The sequence below is a fragment of the Ambystoma mexicanum genome, chromosome 13 (assembly GCF_040938575.1).
Source record: "Ambystoma mexicanum isolate Mex_15411 chromosome 13, UKY_AmexF1_1, whole genome shotgun sequence".
Taxonomy (NCBI): Eukaryota; Metazoa; Chordata; class Amphibia; order Caudata; family Ambystomatidae; genus Ambystoma; species Ambystoma mexicanum.
In genome coordinates this window covers 520,043,500-520,065,424 of record NC_090938.1, presented here as the reverse complement: position 1 = coordinate 520,065,424, position 21,925 = coordinate 520,043,500, and the positions used below count along the sequence as shown (strand labels likewise).

Genomic DNA, 21,925 nt, shown 5'->3' with positions numbered 1-21,925 from the left:
ATAGGAATTTTCAATGTTTCCTGTGGATAGGGACATGGAAGTAAGCGTCCTCTAGGTCCAACAATGTCAAGAAGTCTCCTTCCACCAGTTGGCCGAGCATGTGCTGCAACGTGACCATCCTAGGTTTTTGAGGGTTCAGCCAGGGTCGGACTGGGACAAGAAATAGGCCCCGTCACCCAGAGAAAAGTAGCCCACCCCTCACCTCAAAAAAAGTGGCCCACCCCTTACCTCACGACTCTTGACCTCTGATGACATCAGTGGAAGTGATGTCATTTGACCCCACCCCAAAGTGACATCCCGGGAAGCGATGAAACACAACCTTTCACCCCTTCACAAAACAAGAAGTGACATCAAATAGCATTGTTCCAAGTACACTAAATTACTGTGAATCAAAGCAGACGTTCAAGGCCAAATGATATGTTATTGCATAGCACTTACGCTTAAGCTCTTTTTTATAGAACAAATATGCATGCAATATCACCTAACTTGTGTTGGTACTCATTTCTTGACCTAAGAAGGATGAAAGGCTTTTTGAAAAAGAAATCTTTTTGTTTCCATTTTTTTTTTCTTCCAAACCGGCCCAGGCATGGCCAGAAACTGGCCCCCACGCTTCAGGGACGATTTCGGCACGGCCACGGGCCAAAAGTCCGAGGGGCCAATCCGACACTGGGTTCAGCTACTTGGTCAGATGGCGCAGGTCCAAGATGGGATTGCACCCCTGTGTCTTCTTTCTTTCTTTCTTTCTTTCTTTCTTTCTTTCTTTCTTTCTTACTAGAAAGTATCTGGAATAGACTCTGGAGCCCCAGAGTCATTGGGAAACCAGCTCTATTACCCCTTTCCATAACATGGCTCGTCCAGGAGCTGAGGGATGTGGAGCTCCTGGCGAGAAACCGTTGGGATACGAAGGCACCTGCGTTGGAACTCCAATGTATGTCCCTGGACGAGAGCATCCAGCACCCATCTGTCGGTGATCTTCCTCCACTCGCTGACTAACCTCGTCAGCCGGCCTCTCACCAGGGTGCATGAGTGGGGGGGCCGACATCTTGGCCGGTTCAGGCCTGTTTAGGCTTGGCACCCTTCCCTGTGGGCGACAGCAACGCTGGCCTCTGCTACCATAGGCCTGGGAGCTACCTCTGTAGGTTTCCTGAATGAATGATCAGGGTGGCTGTCTGTATGAGGAAGAGAATCCCTTGGCTGATCTGCTCGATTTACCCCTGGAGTAGCGAAAAGAAGACGAGAAAGGCTGTTGAACAGTGCCAGGGGAATGGGCCGTCTCCGTATCCATCTTTATGGCTTGAATGGATTTGTCGATCGCCTTCCCTAACAGATTTTCCCTGTCGAAGGGCATGTCCAGCACCTTCGTCTGAACCTCCTGTCGAAGGTTTGTGGCCTTCATCTATCCCTGCCGACGAAGGTGGACTCTGTTACCCATCTGCTGGAAACCTGCATCAACGATGTCCACTGCTACCGTAATGGCATGGTCCGACACCACCTCTCCTTCCTGAAAGCAGGCAAGGGCTCCAATTTTCTTGTCGTCAGGGAGGAATTCCAGGATCGGGCACAGCTTGTACCAAAGCTCCCGGTCGTATCAAGCCAAGATGGCCAGAGCATTAGCTGCCTTGATCGTGGACACTGCTATGTAAATCACTCTCTTTCCCATGGCGTCCATCTTCTTAACCTCGCTGTCCGGGAGACTGATGAAGATGAAGATGAAGCCGGGTTAGCCGAGCGTTTGCTTGCGGCAGCTGACACTACAGAGTCTTGCGACAGTTGCGATCTCAAGCACTTGGGCGCGGAATATGTCACCCTATATTTCTTTTCCAACCTGTCTTGCTTGGTTGGAGCTGTGCATGGGTTCTTCATGAGGGCTAAGCCTTCCTTCCAAATATCGTCAAAAAGGGCAACGCCATGATGGTCTTCCTCTTGGACTCTTGTCGCTGATACAAGAAGCCCTCTTTCCTGGTTTCCTAGGGCATCAGCTGGAACAGCTTGGAGGCCCTGGAAACCATAGAGTGGAATGTTCCCTCCTCGTCTGGTGGAGAGACTCTAGGAGGAGCTACCAGGTGCAGTGATTCATCATCTGCTGTGACAAAGTCCTCATCTTTGTCGGTTCCCATGGCCGTCGCAGACGTGTCCTTTATCCGCGAGTGGAGTGGGGGCCCGACGTGGTGGAGGAGGCTGATGTGGAGGCATCGGATGCTGCTTTCTCTTCTTCCGCAGAGGATGGTCAGGGGCCTGCAGCACCACAGGTGTCGAGGTTGGAGGCAGCCACTGCTGGATCTCTGTCACCAGGGTGTGGAGTCGACAGGAAGTCCATGAATATGTCCCTTGGTTGCAAAGTGAACAATGGACTGCTAGACCCTTCACCACGGCCGCCATCATTCTTGTGGACCGTATGGACGGACTCTTGGTCATCGTCCGTGGATGAGATGTCCATCGGTTGAACGTCAACCCTGGAGGGCTGTTTTAGGGCCTCCTTGCCCCCCCTTTTTCCTCCCTGAGGGTTTTGAACAGGGATCAGGGCCGGTGCTTCCCACCCCCGCCCCCAGGGGCGCCTGCAGTATTCGCTGCTGCCTCGGCAGCTATGTGCCCCTTTGGAGGCAGAGATACCCTTTTGGCCGTAGAAGCCACCCTCGTAGGATCGGCACCTACCGCCGATGTGGTCGTCACAATAAGTGTCAACGAATTGGTCGATGAGGACTTTGGATGCTCTAGTTGAGCCTGCATGGGCAGTGGGGCACTCTACTCTTTCTCCGGCATAGGCTTAACTGATTTCTCCCGTAACTTGGCTGGGGTGGACGACTTCCTGTTTGAGGAGGAGCTCGAAGGCAGGCTGGCTGCATCAGCGCAAACCCAGTGGAATCTGATTGCAATTCTCAGCCTTATCGTCGACCCCCACGGATGGGGTGACCTCAAAGGACTTTGATCTCTTCCCAGAGGGAGACCGCTCTTCGGACTGGCCGGTCCTGGGCGAGGCATGACCCTGCTCGGAGCATGGGCCTTGTTCGAATTGAGCCATGCTGCCAGCCTGCTATGCCCGTCTTTCTTTGTCTTTAAGAAGCCCAGGCCTATCTCGCACTCTACCTCCTTGTGGTCTGGGTGCAGGCAGTAAAGACATTGTAGATGCTTGTCCTCTACACAGACTTTTCGAAGCCCGCATTTGGTGCAGGGCCTGAATAGGGTTCTTCCCTCCTTTTCCTCCTCCATCATGGTCAGAGGGTGCGAAATAGGGCCAGACAGTCTTCCAGAAACTTCTACGAATCTTCTTCGCCCTTGAGTGATGCAAAACTTTACCGACAACAGGTCCCCGTTGCCGGCCATGAAGAAAGAGCACTTTTCTGTGAAAAAACTTCGAACAAACGTACAAATAGCTTGGAGAGCAACTCGAGGACTCCCAACACTGAAGCGTGCAGTAAAAACAACCAAGGATGGCTGCCAGAGGCGGGACTTTGGGAGAGGACCGTCATTGGATTAGGGCAGTATGACCCAGAGTACAGTGATTGGTTTAGAGGAGAAATACAGTTTTAGAGTGAAAGTGAAACTGTTTTTTCTTTTACAGAGGATTCCAAGCCTGACGACGGGGAATATTCATGAGCATGTGAATACATGCCAGACCCCATGCTGGAGAAAGGGAATGTGCCCCTCCTCCTCCTACTAGACCTCTCTGCGGCCTTTGCCTTGGTGGATCACAAAATCCTTTGCCACCACCTCTCCTCATCCACTCACTTCTCCTCTAACGCCATAGCCTGGATCAAGTCCTTCCTAACTAACCAGACAATGAGGGTTTTCTCTAACTTAGCAGCTGCCCCTCCTGCCCCAGTTACATGCAGAGTTCCCCAAAGCCCGTTTGTCTCCCTGACACTGTATAATATCTTTACAAATCCCCTCTTCGACCTCCTGAGCAAGATGGGTGTCTCCTACCCTAACTATGCGGATGACACCCAGATCCTACTTCCCATTTCTGGGAATTACACAGCCGACACTGACCTTTAGAACAAAACACAACAAATCATCCAAGCTTGGGTGGCTGAACATGGACTATGCCCAAATGATGAAAGAAACTAGTTACTCATTGTGAGAACTCAAACACGACAAAAACTCAACAATGAATACACATCCTTACGTGTAGAGACGGGAATCCAATCTCGGTCACAAGAAGTAAAAACCTTGGGGGTCTACCTGGACTCGTCTCTCTCTAACCAGACACGTAAAAGCCATTGCGTCTGCAGCTGCATACACGTCCAAACTTATCAACGCTTGCAGACCCTTTCTGGCTTCGGAGAACTGCATCACAATTGCTAGAGCACTCATGCTATCCAGGATAGACTACTGCAATGCCCTCTTCGCAGGCTCAACCGCTCGCAACATCCAAAAACTTCAGATCATACAAAACACCACGCTCAGAGGAGCACTGTACATTCTAAAAAAAAAGAGCACATTTCCGCTGTCTGACGGAATGCCCACTGGCTGCCGGTGCGGGAGCGCATTATGTTCAAAACTCGTTCACTAACACACAAATGCATAGCCAACACTTCTCCCAAATACTTATCTAACAAAATCGTTAAAACCCAATCCAACAGACCTACTTGGTCCGTCCACGTGCACCTAATTCTCCATCCCAAGATTCAAATGCAAAAGGCTGGGGGCAGCAGCTTCCCTGTAGTGGCGCTCAACAATGGAACACACTCCCGCTATCGCTAAGGTCTGACCCATCCCTCTGGTCCTTCCGTAAAAACCTAAAAACACGGTTGTTCATATAAAATACTCAATCCCATAACCGTACCGCACTACACCAGCATGTCAATCGCTGATTCATTCCAATGATAACACCATTCAGCTGCGGTATGCTTCTCTGTAACAAGCAATGAGCCTCACTTTTAAGTAATTGAACGGTTTATCTTGCAACCGGTCTTCTTAACACTAGCGCTCAGATGTCTCTGGGTTAGGTGCGTTCAACAAATGCTAAATAAAGTTTGCTCTGTTGACTCCGCCGCCTCATCTCAGTCCCCTTTTACGTGCCGGCCAGATTAAAACTACTGACTAACTACATTTTAGGGTGCAGGATTGTATGGAGGAAAGGGGACTAGGAGTACGTTGGTCACTATGAGTAACTTGTAATTACTCCTACAATCAGCCCCCTTACCTCCATACTCACGGAGGATAGCTCAGTTGCAACACGCTCGCCTTGGAAGCATGACGACACGGAGCAACACAAATTCAATACCCGGGTCCGCGCTTAGAAACCTTTGGGTATTAAGCGCATTATAAATAACCTTTCAACCGATCATCATACTTCATGGATGATTACAACTGATAGGAAAGAGAGGCGACCTATAGCCTTACGCATATAGATTCCTCAGCACTGCTTGGCCAAATGTCGCATCTGATCTTGCGTTGCTCTACAGACAATGCTTGCAAAATGCGAACAGGGAAGTCCATTTTGCCACCCTGCTGATGACCTGCCAAGGCACATGCCTTTGGAATGCCAGTGCGGTAGCCTTTGCCCTGATTGAATGGGCGTGTACATTTGCTGGACAATCCTTGTTCTGCCCCTAAACGAAAAATTACCTTAACTATTCATATCCCCATTCTGACAAATTCAAGGTCATCAGGAAACCAAACACTGCAATAATGGATGAAGTTACGTCCCCTCCCAACCATCTGTCCCAAAAGTATTCCAAATCAACCCGTAACTACGGACAAATATTGAAAATATTTTACCCGGTTTTATTGGAACTTAGGGCAGGCTATTACCAAATGTTTACTGGTTTGTAACATGTTCTCTGAATTTACAGAATCTATTTTCTTTGTGATCTATTTTGTTATACCTAAGGACGATTTCTTTTGTTGGAATTGGGTTCCAACGAAATCTCAAGAAATCACTCCTCAACATTTTACTTGGTTTGTTGGTGGATAGGAAAAGGGCCAAGGTTCCCAGTTTCTTATGTAGTCCCACCAGGTGGGATAAAGATCAGTACCAAATACCTAAGCACTTTTTAGTGCCGTCTGGTCTCAGGAGTAACTCTTCACAACTGGACCCAATTTCTAATAACCCATCACAGAAAACACCCAGGGGACTTCAACGGGAAGGAGTAACTATGATACAAGCCACGGTTCATTTCTTCATTTAGGTACCAATAGAGGATACCTACCTCTGCACCTAGCGTGATTTCAACAGGATACACCTAATCAAGCACAACTGTGCCCACCGAAAACGTTGTCATTCAGACACATTTGATTAAACATACCTTTTTTTTAAAACAATAAACCTGATCCAGCAGTTCGAGGTGTCCTCGTTGGAAGACGACATACAAAATAAACCTCAGGCAAAAGCTGCATGTTCTTGTCGCTGGTGGCACAAGTCAAACGTTCACTGCTTAAAGCTATTGTGATGCAGGCATATTCTATTCTAAGAACAAAAATGATTGTCAGTTGCTGGGTTCCCCACTTAGCTAAATAGTATAGTGAAAGAGACATACGCAGGCAGTCGAAGAGCCTGGCTCAGAAACCATCAATGGTCTTAGTTTAGATAATAGCAATGAAATATATCTTTTTTATCTCCCAAATCTACTTGGTTAGCAGAAAATAAAACAAAAAACTAAAACTATGTGATATCATTTTAATGTATGTCGGAACAGAATTGTCTTGCCAGCACTGTTACGCTGGTTTCTCTCTTCCTTGTAAACAGGATATAAGGGTGAAAGTCTTTAAATGTAACTCTTGCAAGAGCCTCTGTACATTTCCTTGACTGTTTTACTCACGCGTGATCCCATTGCCGGAAATGTAAATTTGTACTGTGGGATCCCACAAGAGACATTTTGAAAGGGGGAGGGGGCGAATTGTTCTCAAAAGAACCCCATGGTCCACAAACGTTTGCCTCTCAGATGATTAATCATGAACACTTGGAAAATAACCACGGGGATAGATAATGTTGTAAGAAAAATATAAAAGGTGCACACCTTTTAAAACAACAAAGTTGTACTTAAATATTTCCTGCAGAGTACAATCTTAATAGTTTTTACAGAGCTGCTGATCAGCCGCTGAAGTGGTTTTGTGGCCAAGTCTTTCTCCCCAAATCCTAAAACTAGACAATCAGATCCTTACTATCTGGGTTGGAATCTCAGCAACGTCAAAAGCAGTCTGAACGCACTGAAATAAAAGAAAGGTGTAAATGAATTTCAAGGATCTGAGATATGGGGAGACATGTTTTGCCAGATACCTAATCCGGGAAACTCCAGTCCAATTGCCAGCCCTGCTTCATCTTGATGAGTCATAATCTGAGGTCTCTTCAGAGATGCAATTCTGATATGCTCCCTAAGAGATGTTTGTCCTCTTAGTGCCAGAGTGTTCTAAAGACACCCTGCCCATATGCAAGTCTCCTCGTAATTTTGGTTGTCTGAAGCTCTCCTCGTTTGGTGGCAGGAGGATGTAGGGGACGCTCCAATGTGAGTTTTACATCTAAACCTTGTTCCCTTTCCTTTAGACTAAAAGGAAAGTGATGAAGCCAATAAATTAGGCTATGTAACACCAGCTTTGTACTGTGCCAAATCACTACCATAGCAGACTCGAGTGCCCACTTGTTTGTAAAATAGCACATTCTGCCCCTGTCAGGGGTCTCTAGTCTGCAAATGAGAAATGAGGCGTACAGGGAACATGTGCAGAAGTAAAGAAAGGAGGATAAAAAGACTGACAATGATAGAACACATAAGATAGTCAGATAAAAGGCAGATGTTCGTGATAGCTTCAGTGCATGATGCCCCAGTTAAGCAGGGAACGTGAGTAAAGTGTGCAGAACGTTACAAGTTTAAATACATTCCTAAGGTTTCTGTAGATCGGGGACAATTGATTTGAGGGCAGAGTTAAGCAAAAAACAGATATTATAAATTGGGACTGCAATTGATTAGAGATGTGCTCATATGACCCAATAGACCCGTGGGGGCCTTTTGTTGCCAGTGGAAGTATTCAATTCTGCTGAATGAACAAATGGCAGCATTATATAGGGACTGACATGCCAAGCGGCCACGAGCATCCATGTCCATGACTGACAGTGATATGTGAACGTTGAGGAAGGAGAGGATAGGAAGGGAGTCTGTCCTTTGGTTTGCAATGCAATCAGTGACACTCTAATTGTGAGAAATGTTTATTGCCCATCGTATCTCTTATAGTGGGTACAAATTCAGTAGAGCAATTTAAGAGTACATAATGGAATGAAATGGCTGTCCTTAGCATGCACACGCAACTATTTAGAATCGTGAGATAGGAGACTAGGATTTGCAAGTGTTATTGCCTTGAAAAACTATTCTGCGTACCTCGGACGTAAAAGCAACCGATTGCAGCTGAGGCTCTATAATACAGGGACTGTCTTCATACTGCTAGACTGAAATGTGGTTACACAGTTGCAGGGAATGATTTATAGAGTACCCTTGTGTGCATACCAGAGGGTGTACATTTTAAGTCTGGGTTGCCCACAATGCGTTAATGCAGCAGCCACTGGCCACCCAGCAAGGTTGTAGTTTTCACTAGGCTTCTATGAGAAACAACGGTGTTCATTAGCTCACAAGATTACAAGCCCGCCAGTAACGTACACAACAGATCTCCCTCACCAAAAAGCCTTTGCACTTCGTAGCGATCCACGAAAGTCACTGACTATCTCTATCGGGCGGTGCACCCCTTGTAAGCCCGAGAGGAAGTCTAATTAATAGATGTACCTTTCTAAACGTGGTGTAAAGAAATTAAGTGGGAATACATAGACAATTCTGCATTTATTATGATGCAGTCAAGTAGGCAATGACGGGAGTGCAACTCTGCCAGGACACTATGATAATAGATTTTCGTGTGTGGAACCATAATGTTAGGGGAATTTCTGCACAGGTCTCAGATGAGGGATGTAGAATCATCCATCCAAACGGTGTGCAGTGTTCCACCCAAAAGGTAGACCAGGTTCTAAATTGTTAATTACGGCCTAGCAGTTAGGCTTCATTCAAGTGAGGAAAGAAGACTGGAGCTTAGGTGCAGTTAGGTTCCCAATAGACACCCCAAAAGAGTACACTAGACAGATAAATTGAAAAATATATACTCTTTAATGAAGGGATACAAAGAACTCAAATAAGTACTTTGGTTGCAAAACATAGAGCAGTATAACAGTAAAGTCGAGGGGGACCGAGAGATCTCTAGACATTAGCAACGTACGGTATTGAGCCATTCAAGATCCACAAATGCCACACTTGTGTGGGAGAATTACGAGAAATAAGTGAATGATTCTTAACAGATAATCACAAATAAAATTAAGTTGACCATGTCCCCTATTACGGTACAGCCCCAAGCCCTTAGTTTTTTTTCTCTCGCTGTCTCTTTAGATGTTTTCCTGAATCCTACTGGCTTTGCCAGTGCTTTCCCTTTATGGACAGTTGTGCATGCACTCTGTGATGTTCAGCAGAAAGATTTCAGATTTGATTTACACTTTGGACTCAACGAGTCTTTCATGACAAGAAAATACAGTGCAAACACAATCTACAAAGAGAAATGTGCAAAATACATTAAAAATATTAAAAACGAGAGAAATATATTAAAACAGGATATGAAACAGATGCTACGGTCGATGACACCCATGTTACTGGTAATGTACTGAAATGTCGCCTCTACTACTGCGCCCCCCGCAGTCACTGCCGCTTTGGGGGTGCACAAAATACTGGTGACTCCCATTACTGCGCCCAAGCATAGTGGGGTTGTCTCCCACTCTCCTTGGGCACAATAACAGGAGTCAAGGTTTGCGGGGGACAAGAAAGTAAAAAATAAATTTAGAAAAGCACCCTGCAGCGTCAGCTCCGACCCACGTTAGTGGGAGGAACCGACGACGCAGGGATAGCGGGGTGTATGCGGCGCACACAGAAGTGTGCCAGCGTTAAGGTAAGTGGGGGTGGTCGGGAAGGAGAATGGGGGCAAAGTGATCTGATCACTGCGCCGTGCCGTAATTGGCGTCGACATTTTCGTCTGTGCAGTTACGGGCAGCGCAGTGATCCCATAGATTCATGTTACTGACCGAACTGGTCGTAACTGGAAAAGACAATGGTTGCTCATGAACAAATGAAAGTCACCATGGGTGTGGGATGCCTAACCTCGGTGAGAATCACCAGACTGGAAGTCGTCATATGATAAACAGAAGTAGAACTGTGGAGAGACTATGAACTGATGACACGATCTAGTGTATTAAGTAGGTGGAGGGATGTGTGTGCCAGAACGCCATTAACCAAGTGATGGTCCAAAAATGTTCTCCGTTTTTGATTCTATAAGGTGACGAGTGACCTATAAAAGAGATCTGAAGGTCGGAGGTTAGAGCCTGCAGTTGCCGTTAGAGGTAGTAAGCGATTTTCTTTGACTTTTTGAAACTGTCCATGTTTATAAACCTGGAAATTGATGAGTGAGCTTTGTATCCGACACTTGGATAGTCACAATGATTTCCTCAACTTCAAGTACACTGCAAAATCAGTATTATATATGTAAACCATATACACAATATAAGGCCTAGAGAGAGAGGCAGGGAGATCAAATCACAACAGGACCCAGAGGACAAACCGAGATTCAAAATAGGCATAGGCGTACAGTGTCAGACCTACTGGTCTCATTAAGCTCCTTATCAATTTTCAACCGCAACATAACCAGAGGCAGACAAAGTATCCCTGTCCATTTCAGTATCTAGAAGTTGAATGCAATAATTTAAAAGTCACTAGTAAATCAGGAGTACCAGCTAAAATTCTTGGTATAAAAAATTCCAGGGGGCCATTAAAAAAGTCACTGTTCAGGTGCGTACCTTCAAGAGTCACTATTGCATAGTTTATTTCCTGAAGAAAAGATCCCAATAGAAAGGAAAAGGACAAATCTTGTAGGCAAAACTGCACTTGCGGGATGAAGTTGGGTAAGTCTGCCTTCCACCCCTCAGGGGCGGAAAAAGGTAGAACCATACCTTCAGAGGAGACCCAGACAAAGAGTTCAAGTTCCACGTTCAAGACACTCAGAGGAAGAAAGCAGAGCAGGATTCAGCCCCAATGAAAGTCAATGAGGAAACATGGCAAAAGGAGACCTGAACAACGCAGAGACTAGTGACCATGGAAACCACCGAGTGAGAGTATTCTTGAATAACACCATCCCAGGGCCTCAATGAATGTACTCAGCGAGTAAGACTCTTCCTTTTAAGGGTGAGTTGTATGGCACCCAGGGACTTCAACACCAGACCAGCGACGAACCCAGCAATCAGAACAAAGAACAATCAGTCTTCCCAGAAGTGTGGACCACCAGACATGAGCATAAGCAATTATGTAGATGGCACCCAAGAGGCGCAAGAACATGAGCAAGGAATAACAGGCATTTTGCAGGGCAAGATGGGGCAGCCAGCAGAGAACGGCCCACAGTGGGTGCAACACAGGAAGGGACCTAGGACTTCCCAGACGAACAGCACAGGTGGGCAGTGTTCCACACTCCTTTCAGACAGTCACAGCTTTCTACCCCAAAGGCACATAACCAAGGCAGTGATTGAGGGAAGAGGCAGTAAAAGGCTTAGGAAACGTTCCAGAATTGACATCCTGGCTCATTCAACATTGCGGACCACAAGGAAGATGAGAACAGCACAGGTAGGACCATCCAATAACCAAAATAAGATACCAGAACTAAGGGAAAGGACACAGGACTGAAACAGCATGGCCAGACCCGATGTTACAATTGCAGTAGCTTCATGATAACATCCTCCAGCTGTAAGTAAACCTGCAGAAATCAAAGCAGAAACAAACAGAATTGAGGTATAGTCAGTGTCTTCCCTAGATATACCCATTCATGCAGAGTCTGGCCTAAGTTAGCCTTCCCATCACACAGAGGGGCATTCAAACAAAGATTTCAGAGGCCAGCAAATCAGGTGGGCCCGAAAAACAAAACACACAGGACAGCCCACACTACGTGTTTACTGGCATATCTAATCTAGGACTGGGGTCCAGTCTAAACAAGTCCAAATCACTTTGAAGATGCAGAGCTGGGCTCAGAGTGAGCACAAAGGCCATTTTGGGCCTGCCTCTTGTTTTTTCCAAGACAAAAGGAAAGGACAAGAAATAAAATGGTGTTGTGCCGGCTTTAGGAAAATAAATGTGTACTCCAATAGCTATCATATTCGTAAATTAGGCTACTTATGAGGTGAAACCGACTACACCCCTGATGAAACCAAAACGAAATTACAGTTGCTACCAGCCTACTCCGCTACATTATTGTAGGGTGATCTAATCACCCTGAGGCCGAAATGGGGTCCTTTTTAGGAGCAACATAGGCCACTACTGGACAGCACATAAGCATGGGTTGCAGAGGCAGGGGGCGCAGTAGAAGTCTCTCCAACCACAAAAATAAGGTCAAAGAGCCAAGAAAAGTCTATGGGTCCCAAAAGATTGGGCCAGTAGAAACCCCAAACACACGCACACACAAACACACGGGTTCATGGCGTCTCTCATTTCACACTCCACTTCCAACATTTCTTCATAACTTGGGGGACAGTGCCATTAATTTGTCTAACCCGGGAAAAGCCCCTAAGCAAGGAAAGACAATGACAATTGAAGAAGCCTTCAAAGAAGCCCTGGTGCTGCTAATTGTCAAGATCAGCCTGACTAGGAAGCTACGCCAGGGTCTGAGAACACTGGACTTCTTGATAGACCATATGATACAAATGGGCCAGTGCTCCATTCCCTTCAACCTAGAGGGAATAGCTAAGTTGCAATCAAAGGAAACCTGACAATTGTGAAGCGTAATGGATAGAGGTCAAGGTTTACTGGTACTATTTGGGATTTTTTTTCAGAATCCATCTGGTGAGGGGTTTAGAAGACCAAACCAGCTGTGTGTACACCAAGTTAGTCTAAAACACTATCAATCGAAACAGTGTTGAGCAGTTTGTCTCCAGAAGTGGAGTGGACTGGTATCACGTTGCTGTGAAGCCCAACAAGCACACAAAAGATACACTACACATAATATACAAAAATATTAAACCATTTATTGAATATTGCATTAGGCGTATGGCAAAAACAGTAAATGATTTAGTTTAGGTAAACAACTCACCCCTTAAACAACTAGAAAAACAGTTAAGGAAAATACTAAAAATCTTTAGAAAATACAAACAATCACGAACATTATGTAAAATACAACACACACACTTTTGGTTTTATGAAGAACCCAGTGCACCACTAGGACCAGACCTAAAAGGTGAACTGTCGTTTTTTAAAATCTTTTTTTGTGTGAAAATCTCTATTGATTTTATCAAAGTTTCTACAATATTCCTTGGATCGAATTCTACAAAGTAAATAAACAAATACATCACATAAACCAAACAACCCTACCATGTTCATAAAGTTGCACTATAGCCACTGATAATTTCTTTAGGCAGCTGCACGGCCAGACCTAAGCAGTATTCATTCTTTTTACCGAACATTTTCCATCACAGTACTTTGACACAATTGTTTTACTGATTTTTGCTGCAAAAAATGCAGGGGAAGGGGTGGGTGAGGTTATATGGTATTGGTTGAAGGTTGGGAGTGTGGTGGAGGGGTTAAAGTGGGGTCTACCCCTGCATTTCTGTGGCAAAAACAGCAGTAAAACAAATACTGCAGTGAAAAATCAGTAGTAAAAACACAAATATTGTCCTCATCTGCAATTTCTTGACACCCTGCATAATTTGGTAATCTTGGGGACTGGTTGACCCTCAATGCACTTTCTTCTCTCTTGGTAGGGTGGAGGTCTGCAGTTTCCTCCAGAAAACTCAGGCGGTATCTCTCAACGATCACTTGTTCAATCAGGACTGCCTCCCAGACTACAAATGTCTGGCCTCCGACTAGAGAGCAACGCTATGACCTCGAGCCGATACTCGCAGTCCTGAACACCTACTCCCATAACAAACACATACTTTAGGGCTAACCTGATTTGGCCGCAACTCTCCCAGATGTTCCCATGGGAAACTGTAACCTCAAAGCTGAATGCAAAAATTCTTAAGATCTATGAGGGATATCCAAGTCCTCTTACCTGAAGAGGCTGAAACTAGTGGCGCCCAGGGTGGCTTGAACGGGCAGCTGGACCATGCTTAGTTTGTTTGCTTATTAATTTGTAATGCGCGCCTGTCCCGAGGGTAACAGGGAGCAGAGCACAGAAGGATACATGAATACTTTCAGCTTATGGTTACAGAGGTTACAGAAAGGAGAGTACAACAATTCACAAGTGATATACAATTATGTGTCTGAATACTAGATATATGCAGACAAGATGGAGGAAACAGTAACTAATTACATAATTTACAGTGTTAATATACAACATATTTTAAAATTAGCAGTGTCTACATACAGTTAGATCTGGGGGTAATGCTGAGATACTAGCAGGTGGGGAGTAGGCACTGGGGTGGGTTAGTGGTCATTTTCTCTGAGCCATTTAATGGTGTTATGTCTGAAGTTAAGGAAAGTTTGATCTGCCCTCGGGCGGGAGGGGGTGGGCAGGGGAGTTGGGGTGGGGGGGTGGTTGGGGAGTTCCATGACTGGGCAGCTCTGACCGTGGAAGCTGCTCCCTCCGGCTTTAGTTAGTTTAAACCTAGGTACAATTAGGCAATCTGAGTTAGCAATCCTGGTGGGTCGGCTGGTAGATTTTCAGTTAATTCTCTGAACAAGGTAGCGAGGGGCAGCATTGTTAAGGCATTTATGAGTTAAAAAGACAGTTTTGAGCAGGATTATGTCACTGATGCACAGCCATTTGTTCTGTCTCTTTACCTCAGAGATATGATTTCTTCTAGCAATGCCCTGTGCCGTTCTTAGAGCACTGTCCTGGAAGATTTCTATTTTCTTAATGTGTTGCTGGCGCCCAAGTACAAGGCATTGCAATAGTCCAGCTTGGACAATATTAGGGCTCGGGCAAGAATGGTGTAGCTATCTTTGGATAGAAAGGGTTTACCGGCTCTGATCAGCTTGCAGGTGTATGCAGAGGTCGAGGCCATGGCATTGACCTGTTTGGCAAAAGTGAGTGTGGAAACTAGGTAGAAACCTAAGGTTTTTACCTCTTTTGCAACTTTAATAAGGTTGCCCTTGATGTTAAAGGAGGAATATTTGGGCCCGAGTTTGATGAGGTTAAATACCGTTCCAAGGATAAGGAGCACCGTTTTGTCATCATTCAAGCATAGACCGTGGCCTGCCATCCATGCTTGGATATCTGGACTGCTCTACGAGTTGTGTTTGGAGATGAAAGGCGGGCCTCTAGTTGGGCCTCTGTGGATCCCATTTCTGACACAAACTGTTAAAGCCAAGTGGACTCCTCGGTGGACGCACCTCAAAAATTTGTTTTAAAAGATTTTACATTTATGCACAATATCAGGTAACTCATAAGGTTTGAAATGGCAAATGGACATCTTTGTTCACAACAGTTCTCCAATCATCACTCTGGGTCTCTACCCAGTGTCACTCACCAATTTTTGTATAGAGTTGCTCCCTTGAATGAGGTCTTGGAGCATTTCTGCCCTTACGCTGCAGGCCACTGGGTGGAGGGAGTGTTTCAGATTCTCTTGCTGCCGTTCCAGATTTTTTAAAGCCGGTTTCATAGGTTCTCCTTGAAGTGAGATAGACCGGGAGGGGTTCTAGGTGCTGGGAAGGGGTCCGATTCACCTACCCCTCTCAAGGTCCTGAACATAGTACCACCAAATCTCATCTAACACTGGTTAAACTCCTTGATGTTCTGTCAAAAACGCTCGTTCCGCCACCTTATTCCCAACAATAGTTAGGTTTGTGTTGTCCCTCTGTCTGGCACTTTCCTTTATCTCCACTCCCTACAGCAACAGTCTTTCACTCCTCACTTTTTCTCTTCCAATCCAACTCCCTTTCCGTCCTACTTCCAACTTCCTTTCTCCTGGTGGTTTTATACTTTCCCCTTCTTCACCTCCTCCATCCTCTTCTGCTTTGGTCTCACCGGCTGGCTTTTCGCTTCTTTCAACTTTTGCTTTCTTCCCACGTTTAGCAACCCCCCTTCAAACCCATCAACTTCCCTCCCAACCCCCCCCCCCCTCCAACATCCCTCCTGCACCTCCACTCACTACCCCAGACTCCTATCCTCTCAGTATGGGTATTTATACGTCCAGGTCCAGGCTTTGGATAATGACTTTGAGCTGTGTATGATCATTTTTTCTATACAGGGATTCACTGGGCTGCCATGCCTTTGCGAGCTTAGGTGTGTGTAATTCACTTGCACAATGAATGATCTTTATTTTTTAATTCACTTTTACCAGCTTTTCTCTCAGCGACGGGACGGCTGAGTATCTATAAAAGTATTCCTGAATTTTGAATGTGCCAAAGTGACAGATCCATGACGTGATGCAAACTCGTCAAGCTGAGGCAGCAGAATGCACATCTCCTCTGTAATCTTTGACCACAGCAGCATTGAGCATAATTTTGATATATTATTTTCTGGTTCCAAATTTAGAGTGGCCACAGATACCACTACTGTATACTGGGCTTGATTTCTTAAAAGGGCTTCAGCAGTAACATGAAAAATGTTGTGGGGGAGACGAGCGGTTCCTCCCCATACCACCACCCCAACATCAGATAGTGTGGTGGGCCCTGCCTTTTGAGTTATGACACTGACACCTTAAGGTCCAGACAGGCAACATCATCACACAAAGCTGTTAATGGAACACACCTATGATTTCAAATGGTGAGCTTTGTGCCACAGCAACCTAGTCGCTCGCTGGGATTCTCCATTTTCTCTCTGGCCTACTATCTTGTGAGACCTAATTTTGTGGATGGGCCTTTTTTGGTCAATGCAACTCAATTAAGGGCATTTTCCCCACCTAACAAAGAACCCGATCCTCTAAAATGTAATAAAGCATTTAAGACCTGCAGTTTTCCAGAGTGGCCCAGTTGACCTATGAGAGAAGCCCGCCCAATACTTTCCTGTCCCACATGCCTAAATGCCTCCCGTGAAGACTATGCTTTGAAAATGCAATAACTAACGCACTATCCTTGGAGACCATTATCACAAGGTTTCCAGATAAATTAAATTAAAAAAGTAGCATGTATGGACATAAAGACGCAGTGAGTAACAGCCCCAAAAGCACATATTACTTCACACAAAATAGAAAAAATCTCTTTCGAAGCAGTTGGGAGGATAGCTCAGCGGCAAAGTGCTCGACTTGGAAGCCGGACGACATGGAACATCACAGGTTCGATCCCCGGGTCTGCACTTAGAAACCTCTGGGTAGAAGCGCGTCATAAATAACCAATCCTATCATATCACCTTATTTATTTAGAAAGAAGAAAAACAAAAACAAAAAGATAAAATACTATAATGATCCAATTCAGTCAGGCTGCTTGCTTGAAAGCTTAAAAGTACTCTTCTTTTAAGATGTCAGATAAGTAAGCCCCTAGGCACAACAGAAACACAATTCCATATTATTGAGATTAATTAGCAGTCTTCAAATCTTCGGCAAGAATTTAGGAAAAGGGAGGGTGAGTGAGGAGTGGGTAGATTACCTGACAATACTTTCAATCCAACACCTTCATTTTCTTCATCTATCTGACCCAATCCTGGTTTCTCAATCAAATTACTATCATGGGGAAGAGGTGACATACACGGGGTCATATCTAGAAAATAAAGAGCATATGCATGATCAGAATTACTGAATCCATGGGAAAGATTCCTCAAAATGGCAAACATTTTACAATTTAGCTACGAGTCAGAGGTTCATATACCACTAGCAATTAGTTTATGCTCAAATATCCTGGGCAAAACCCTACTCAGCATGTCCTGTTTAATTAATAAAATAACAGTGACGCAGGTATGGCCAGACAGGCTAAAAGACGGTGGTGTGTAAGGTTGACCAGAGCAGTGCCAGTGGTTGAGATTTATTCAAAACCTACCACACACCACATTTTTGGTTACACTTTTTTTGGTTACAAGTACGCCTATTTCAAAAGCAAACAAGTATATCTGGGAATAGGTCAGTTTTGTGGCCATCACAATCTGCCATTCTGTTATCTTGCCATGGAGGACATATAATTTAAAAGAAAATACCTGGGAGGCAGGTACTAATGAAGGGCAGTTAAACAGCATTGCAACATTTTTCTTTAATGAAATTGTGTTTAAAACAACCTGCTTAGAATTTCACCAGCTAAATGGATGAGAGAAAAGTAAGGACACAGATTAAGAAAAAGAAAAGGAAATAATAATTAGACAACATAATAAAATGAAATACTAGGATAGTACAGAGTGCAATATTAAAACATATAATATACACTGTCCTTGCAGCTGAAAGGTGGCTTAAAAAATATAATCCCAAATCAATTTAGTTCATTTGTCATATAGTCAAGTGGATGGAAAACTTGCATCTAACAACAACAACCATCTAACAACCATAAGCACCCTGGAAGAGGGCACTGGCCAATCGGAATGCAGGCTGTATTATAATGGTACAAGTACACGTTCTGAGCAGCCTTGGTGCTGCTAGCCAGTGCCCCTTTCCATTCCCCGCTGCCCCTCAACTCTTAGCAACCATGTAGTTTCCAAGAGTGTGTATTTAAAATAAAAAAATGAAAAAAGAAACTTATCTTTGCAGCGCTAGCCAGAGCTTTCCAAGAAGTCTGTTTAAAAAAAAAAGACTTGGGCACCACGGCACGCTGGGCAGAAAAGGTAAGTAAAAAAAAATATATATAACAAATTTGTTAAAACATCCCATTAGCACCTGTGTAGGGAACTACATGGGTGCTAGTGCCGATATGCCCCTCGGGGGCAGGCCGACTCTGTTGGTTACGACACCACCGCCCTCGTTAAGGGTTGCCTTGCTTCGTTCTGGCCCTTAACTTGAGTGGCGGCCATTACCGACAGGGTAGGCCCGCCGCCTAGCGGCATATCGCGCCAATTCATTTTGAAAATGAAACCCTGAAGGCACAACAGATAGCTGCTCATTAGTTGAAAGTACTCCAGGCATTCATTAGAGCTAGCATACGCCAGCCCTTTTAGTCAGTGCAGTTTACTTCAGGTTAGCAAACAGACATTTCCTTTCCAGGACCCTCTCTCCTCTAGCTGCCTGTCTAATGAATGTCAGCATTAGTCACAAATTCTATATTTATTTTTTGGGATATCACAAGTGAATCATGGAGGCAAACAGACACATTGGACCTGATGGATTCTTTATTCCAGGAAGTAGTGCATCCTTTCTTCTTCACCTGTCCATGTTGTACCCGAGAGAGAGTGACCCCTAACCAGCCCATAGAGTCAGAGCTCACTCTCAAGTACTTTAAGACGAGATAGCTGCACCTTGAGGTGGATGGGGTGTAGGATTTCTTACTCCAACACCAATCAATAAGGACAACTCAATGGTTTGGCAAAGGGGAGTCTGTTTAATGACAAGTACAAAAAAACGAGGAAACATAGAAATCAACAGTGATGCGATAGCACGTCTCGTTTCAACTCCCAACAACTTCATGCAAACAGTAACAATTATACCCAAAATTCATCATCACCGACGTGTAACACTCAAACGTTTATCATGCAGTTCTATTGGTTGGAAAAGGTAACTTTACTATAGGTACTATATCTGTATATGTTAACGGAGTGTGAGGATTGGGGAATCCTTATCAGGTGGGCGTCTACATCCTTCCCTCTAACATTACTCATGTAGACGTCACTAAAAGTGCGACGTCTCATTGGTTCTACTATATATAGGACCCTAGATTATTTGGTCCACTATGATTGGGTTGGCTTCAACCCCATGCATAAATCTCCACTTTAATTAGCAGCACGCAGAATGGTCAACCAGATGCAGGATGCCCCAAAATTCACCCAGCCTCCCTTCCATCAATCAGTACATTAGTGCTATGTGTCAATTAGTTGGCTGTGGTCAGCCTCGAAACTGTAGCTTCTTGTCAGGAAAGGTTATGGTATCTTCTGTTTGGGAGACAACCAGGCGTAGGTGTAAAGGACCGGTGGGGGGTGTCTGTACTTCTGCTCTCTATATGGTAGGAGAGAGGCACAGAGGACCCCAGCCAAGATTCTCTAGTACGGTAGCAATGGTCGAGCAATCAAGGCCTAGCTTCTCAGGAGGTGATGCAGGCTGGTTCTTAAGTACAGTGTAGTCCCCAAGCCCCCACAAAGGAATGTCCACACACTGTATTAGTTAGAACACAGTCTTTATATAATCAATATTCAAGGTTATGTACACTTATCATAATAACTCCTTTGTACTTAGGAAAATCAACAATGGCAAATATGTACAATTCTAAAGTGGTACCACCCTTTGTATTAGATCTCATTAAAGTGCATCAACAATACTGTAACAATGTCACACAGATCAATAGAGTGAAACCAGCAATAGAGAGAGGAGAGAAAATAAGATGGTTGAGCAATAGGCAGAATACTGGCCCCTACCACTAGACACAGTTCTGTGTGGAGATCCCCCACCTGGGCAACCTGTAAAATAAAGATATAGCACAAGCCCAGTCCATATATTGTTCTGCAAGTCTTATTCCCTCCTATAATGTTTTTACCCTCTCAATGTACCTGGTGGAGTCGAGTTCCTCGAAGAGGCGTCGACAGATCCTTCTTGAGCGACCCCCTTTCAAGCGGGAGTCACGGATCGTCGAGAGGCGTCGAGAAGCGTCGAGGAACTCGGCGTTCGGCGGCGGGGAATCGACGGCCCTTCTTGAATGCCTTCCTTTTCAAGCGGAAGACACGGGGCGTCGAACGTCCGTCGACAAACAGGGTAGAATGGCGTCGATGAGGCGGCAGCTTCGTCCGAGCGGTGCTCGTCGGCGTTCTGCAAGGCAGAGGCGTGCGGGCACCTCGGTGACAATAGTTCTGGACCGCAAAGATTGTGGAGACAGAGGCCCAGCAAGGGCGTCGAGTCGTTCGAGTCTTTTTGGTCTTCGGGTGGCGGGAAACCCACCGGCAGGTTTCTCCTCGGCGCCTTGGTCGTCCACGACTTTCTCCGGCAGGATAAAGCGGTCGACGGTGCGGACGAGGGAGTCCTTCGATTCGAATGTTCTTAGGCAAAGGAGCGGGCGGCTCCGGTCGTCGGCGGCACGGCGTCAAGTGGTTCCCACGGCTGGGCAACACAACTTCGACGGGCCTCCAGCGGTTACACAAACCTGCGAACCTTGGTCGACGGCAATGGACTTCGACGGCGGCGATGTCCGGGTGCTTCACTTCAATCTCCTCGGTGGTCCCGTCTCGGGTCGGCAGCCTTTCGAGGGTCTGTCTTCCAGGGCGCTTCGGCGAAGATGGAGCGGTGCTCGATGGTCCCTCGGAGCACGGGAAGAGGGCGCCTTACCAGGTCCTCTCTCGGGTCAGTCTTCGACGATTTCGGCAGCCTTCGGATCGGTCGAAGCAAATGCAACAGCAAGTCTTCTTCTTCCAGCTGGACGTCGAGGATCAGAAGTTCCAGTTACTCTTAGAGTGGAGACTCAGCTCCAGAACGCTTCTGAACGCTTCTGAACGTTCCCTGAACCTATTACCAGTGGTGAGAGGTCCCCAAATATACTATTCTGTCTCTCATCCACACTGCTGGCACACACTCAGCAGCCAATCATACAGAAGGGCATTCATGCAGTCAGTCAGCCAATCAGGCACACAGTGCATTCAAACCACACTCCTCCCTTTCAGACACTCACAACAAGGAATGTGGATTGGGACAAGTACCCAGCCATTCAACACTACACACTGCATTCAGGCCAGTTTCGGGCAGGGCTGACTCAGTCTTTGTCTCTCATGCCAGAAACCAGACAACCACAACAAGGAGTGTATATTGGTCACACACTCCATTCACCCAGGTCCCACCAACAGGAGGTACCCACAACATACAGTCACTGGGAAGGCTCCAGTCAGTCTAGCTGCGCCTTCACAACAACACCATATATGGAACTTCCACCCAACAGCCAGTCAGGGGGAA

At 45.7% G+C, this 21,925-nt stretch overlaps 1 protein-coding gene across 5 annotated transcripts in view; it reads right to left on the bottom strand.

The window, feature by feature from the left end:
* Positions 1–21,925, bottom strand: part of NBR1 (NBR1 autophagy cargo receptor) — a 1,466,631-nt gene that overhangs the window by 621,277 nt on the left and 823,429 nt on the right. For 4 of the 5 annotated variants that reach the window (XM_069634202.1, XM_069634206.1, XM_069634203.1 and 1 more), the window contains one exon: positions 17,514–17,624. The exons of the other annotated variant lie outside the window; for it this stretch is intronic. In XM_069634202.1, the coding sequence (XP_069490303.1) occupies positions 17,514–17,624 (111 nt within the window). The remainder of the gene's footprint in view (positions 1–17,513; positions 17,625–21,925) is intronic. 5 annotated transcript variants of the gene reach the window in all.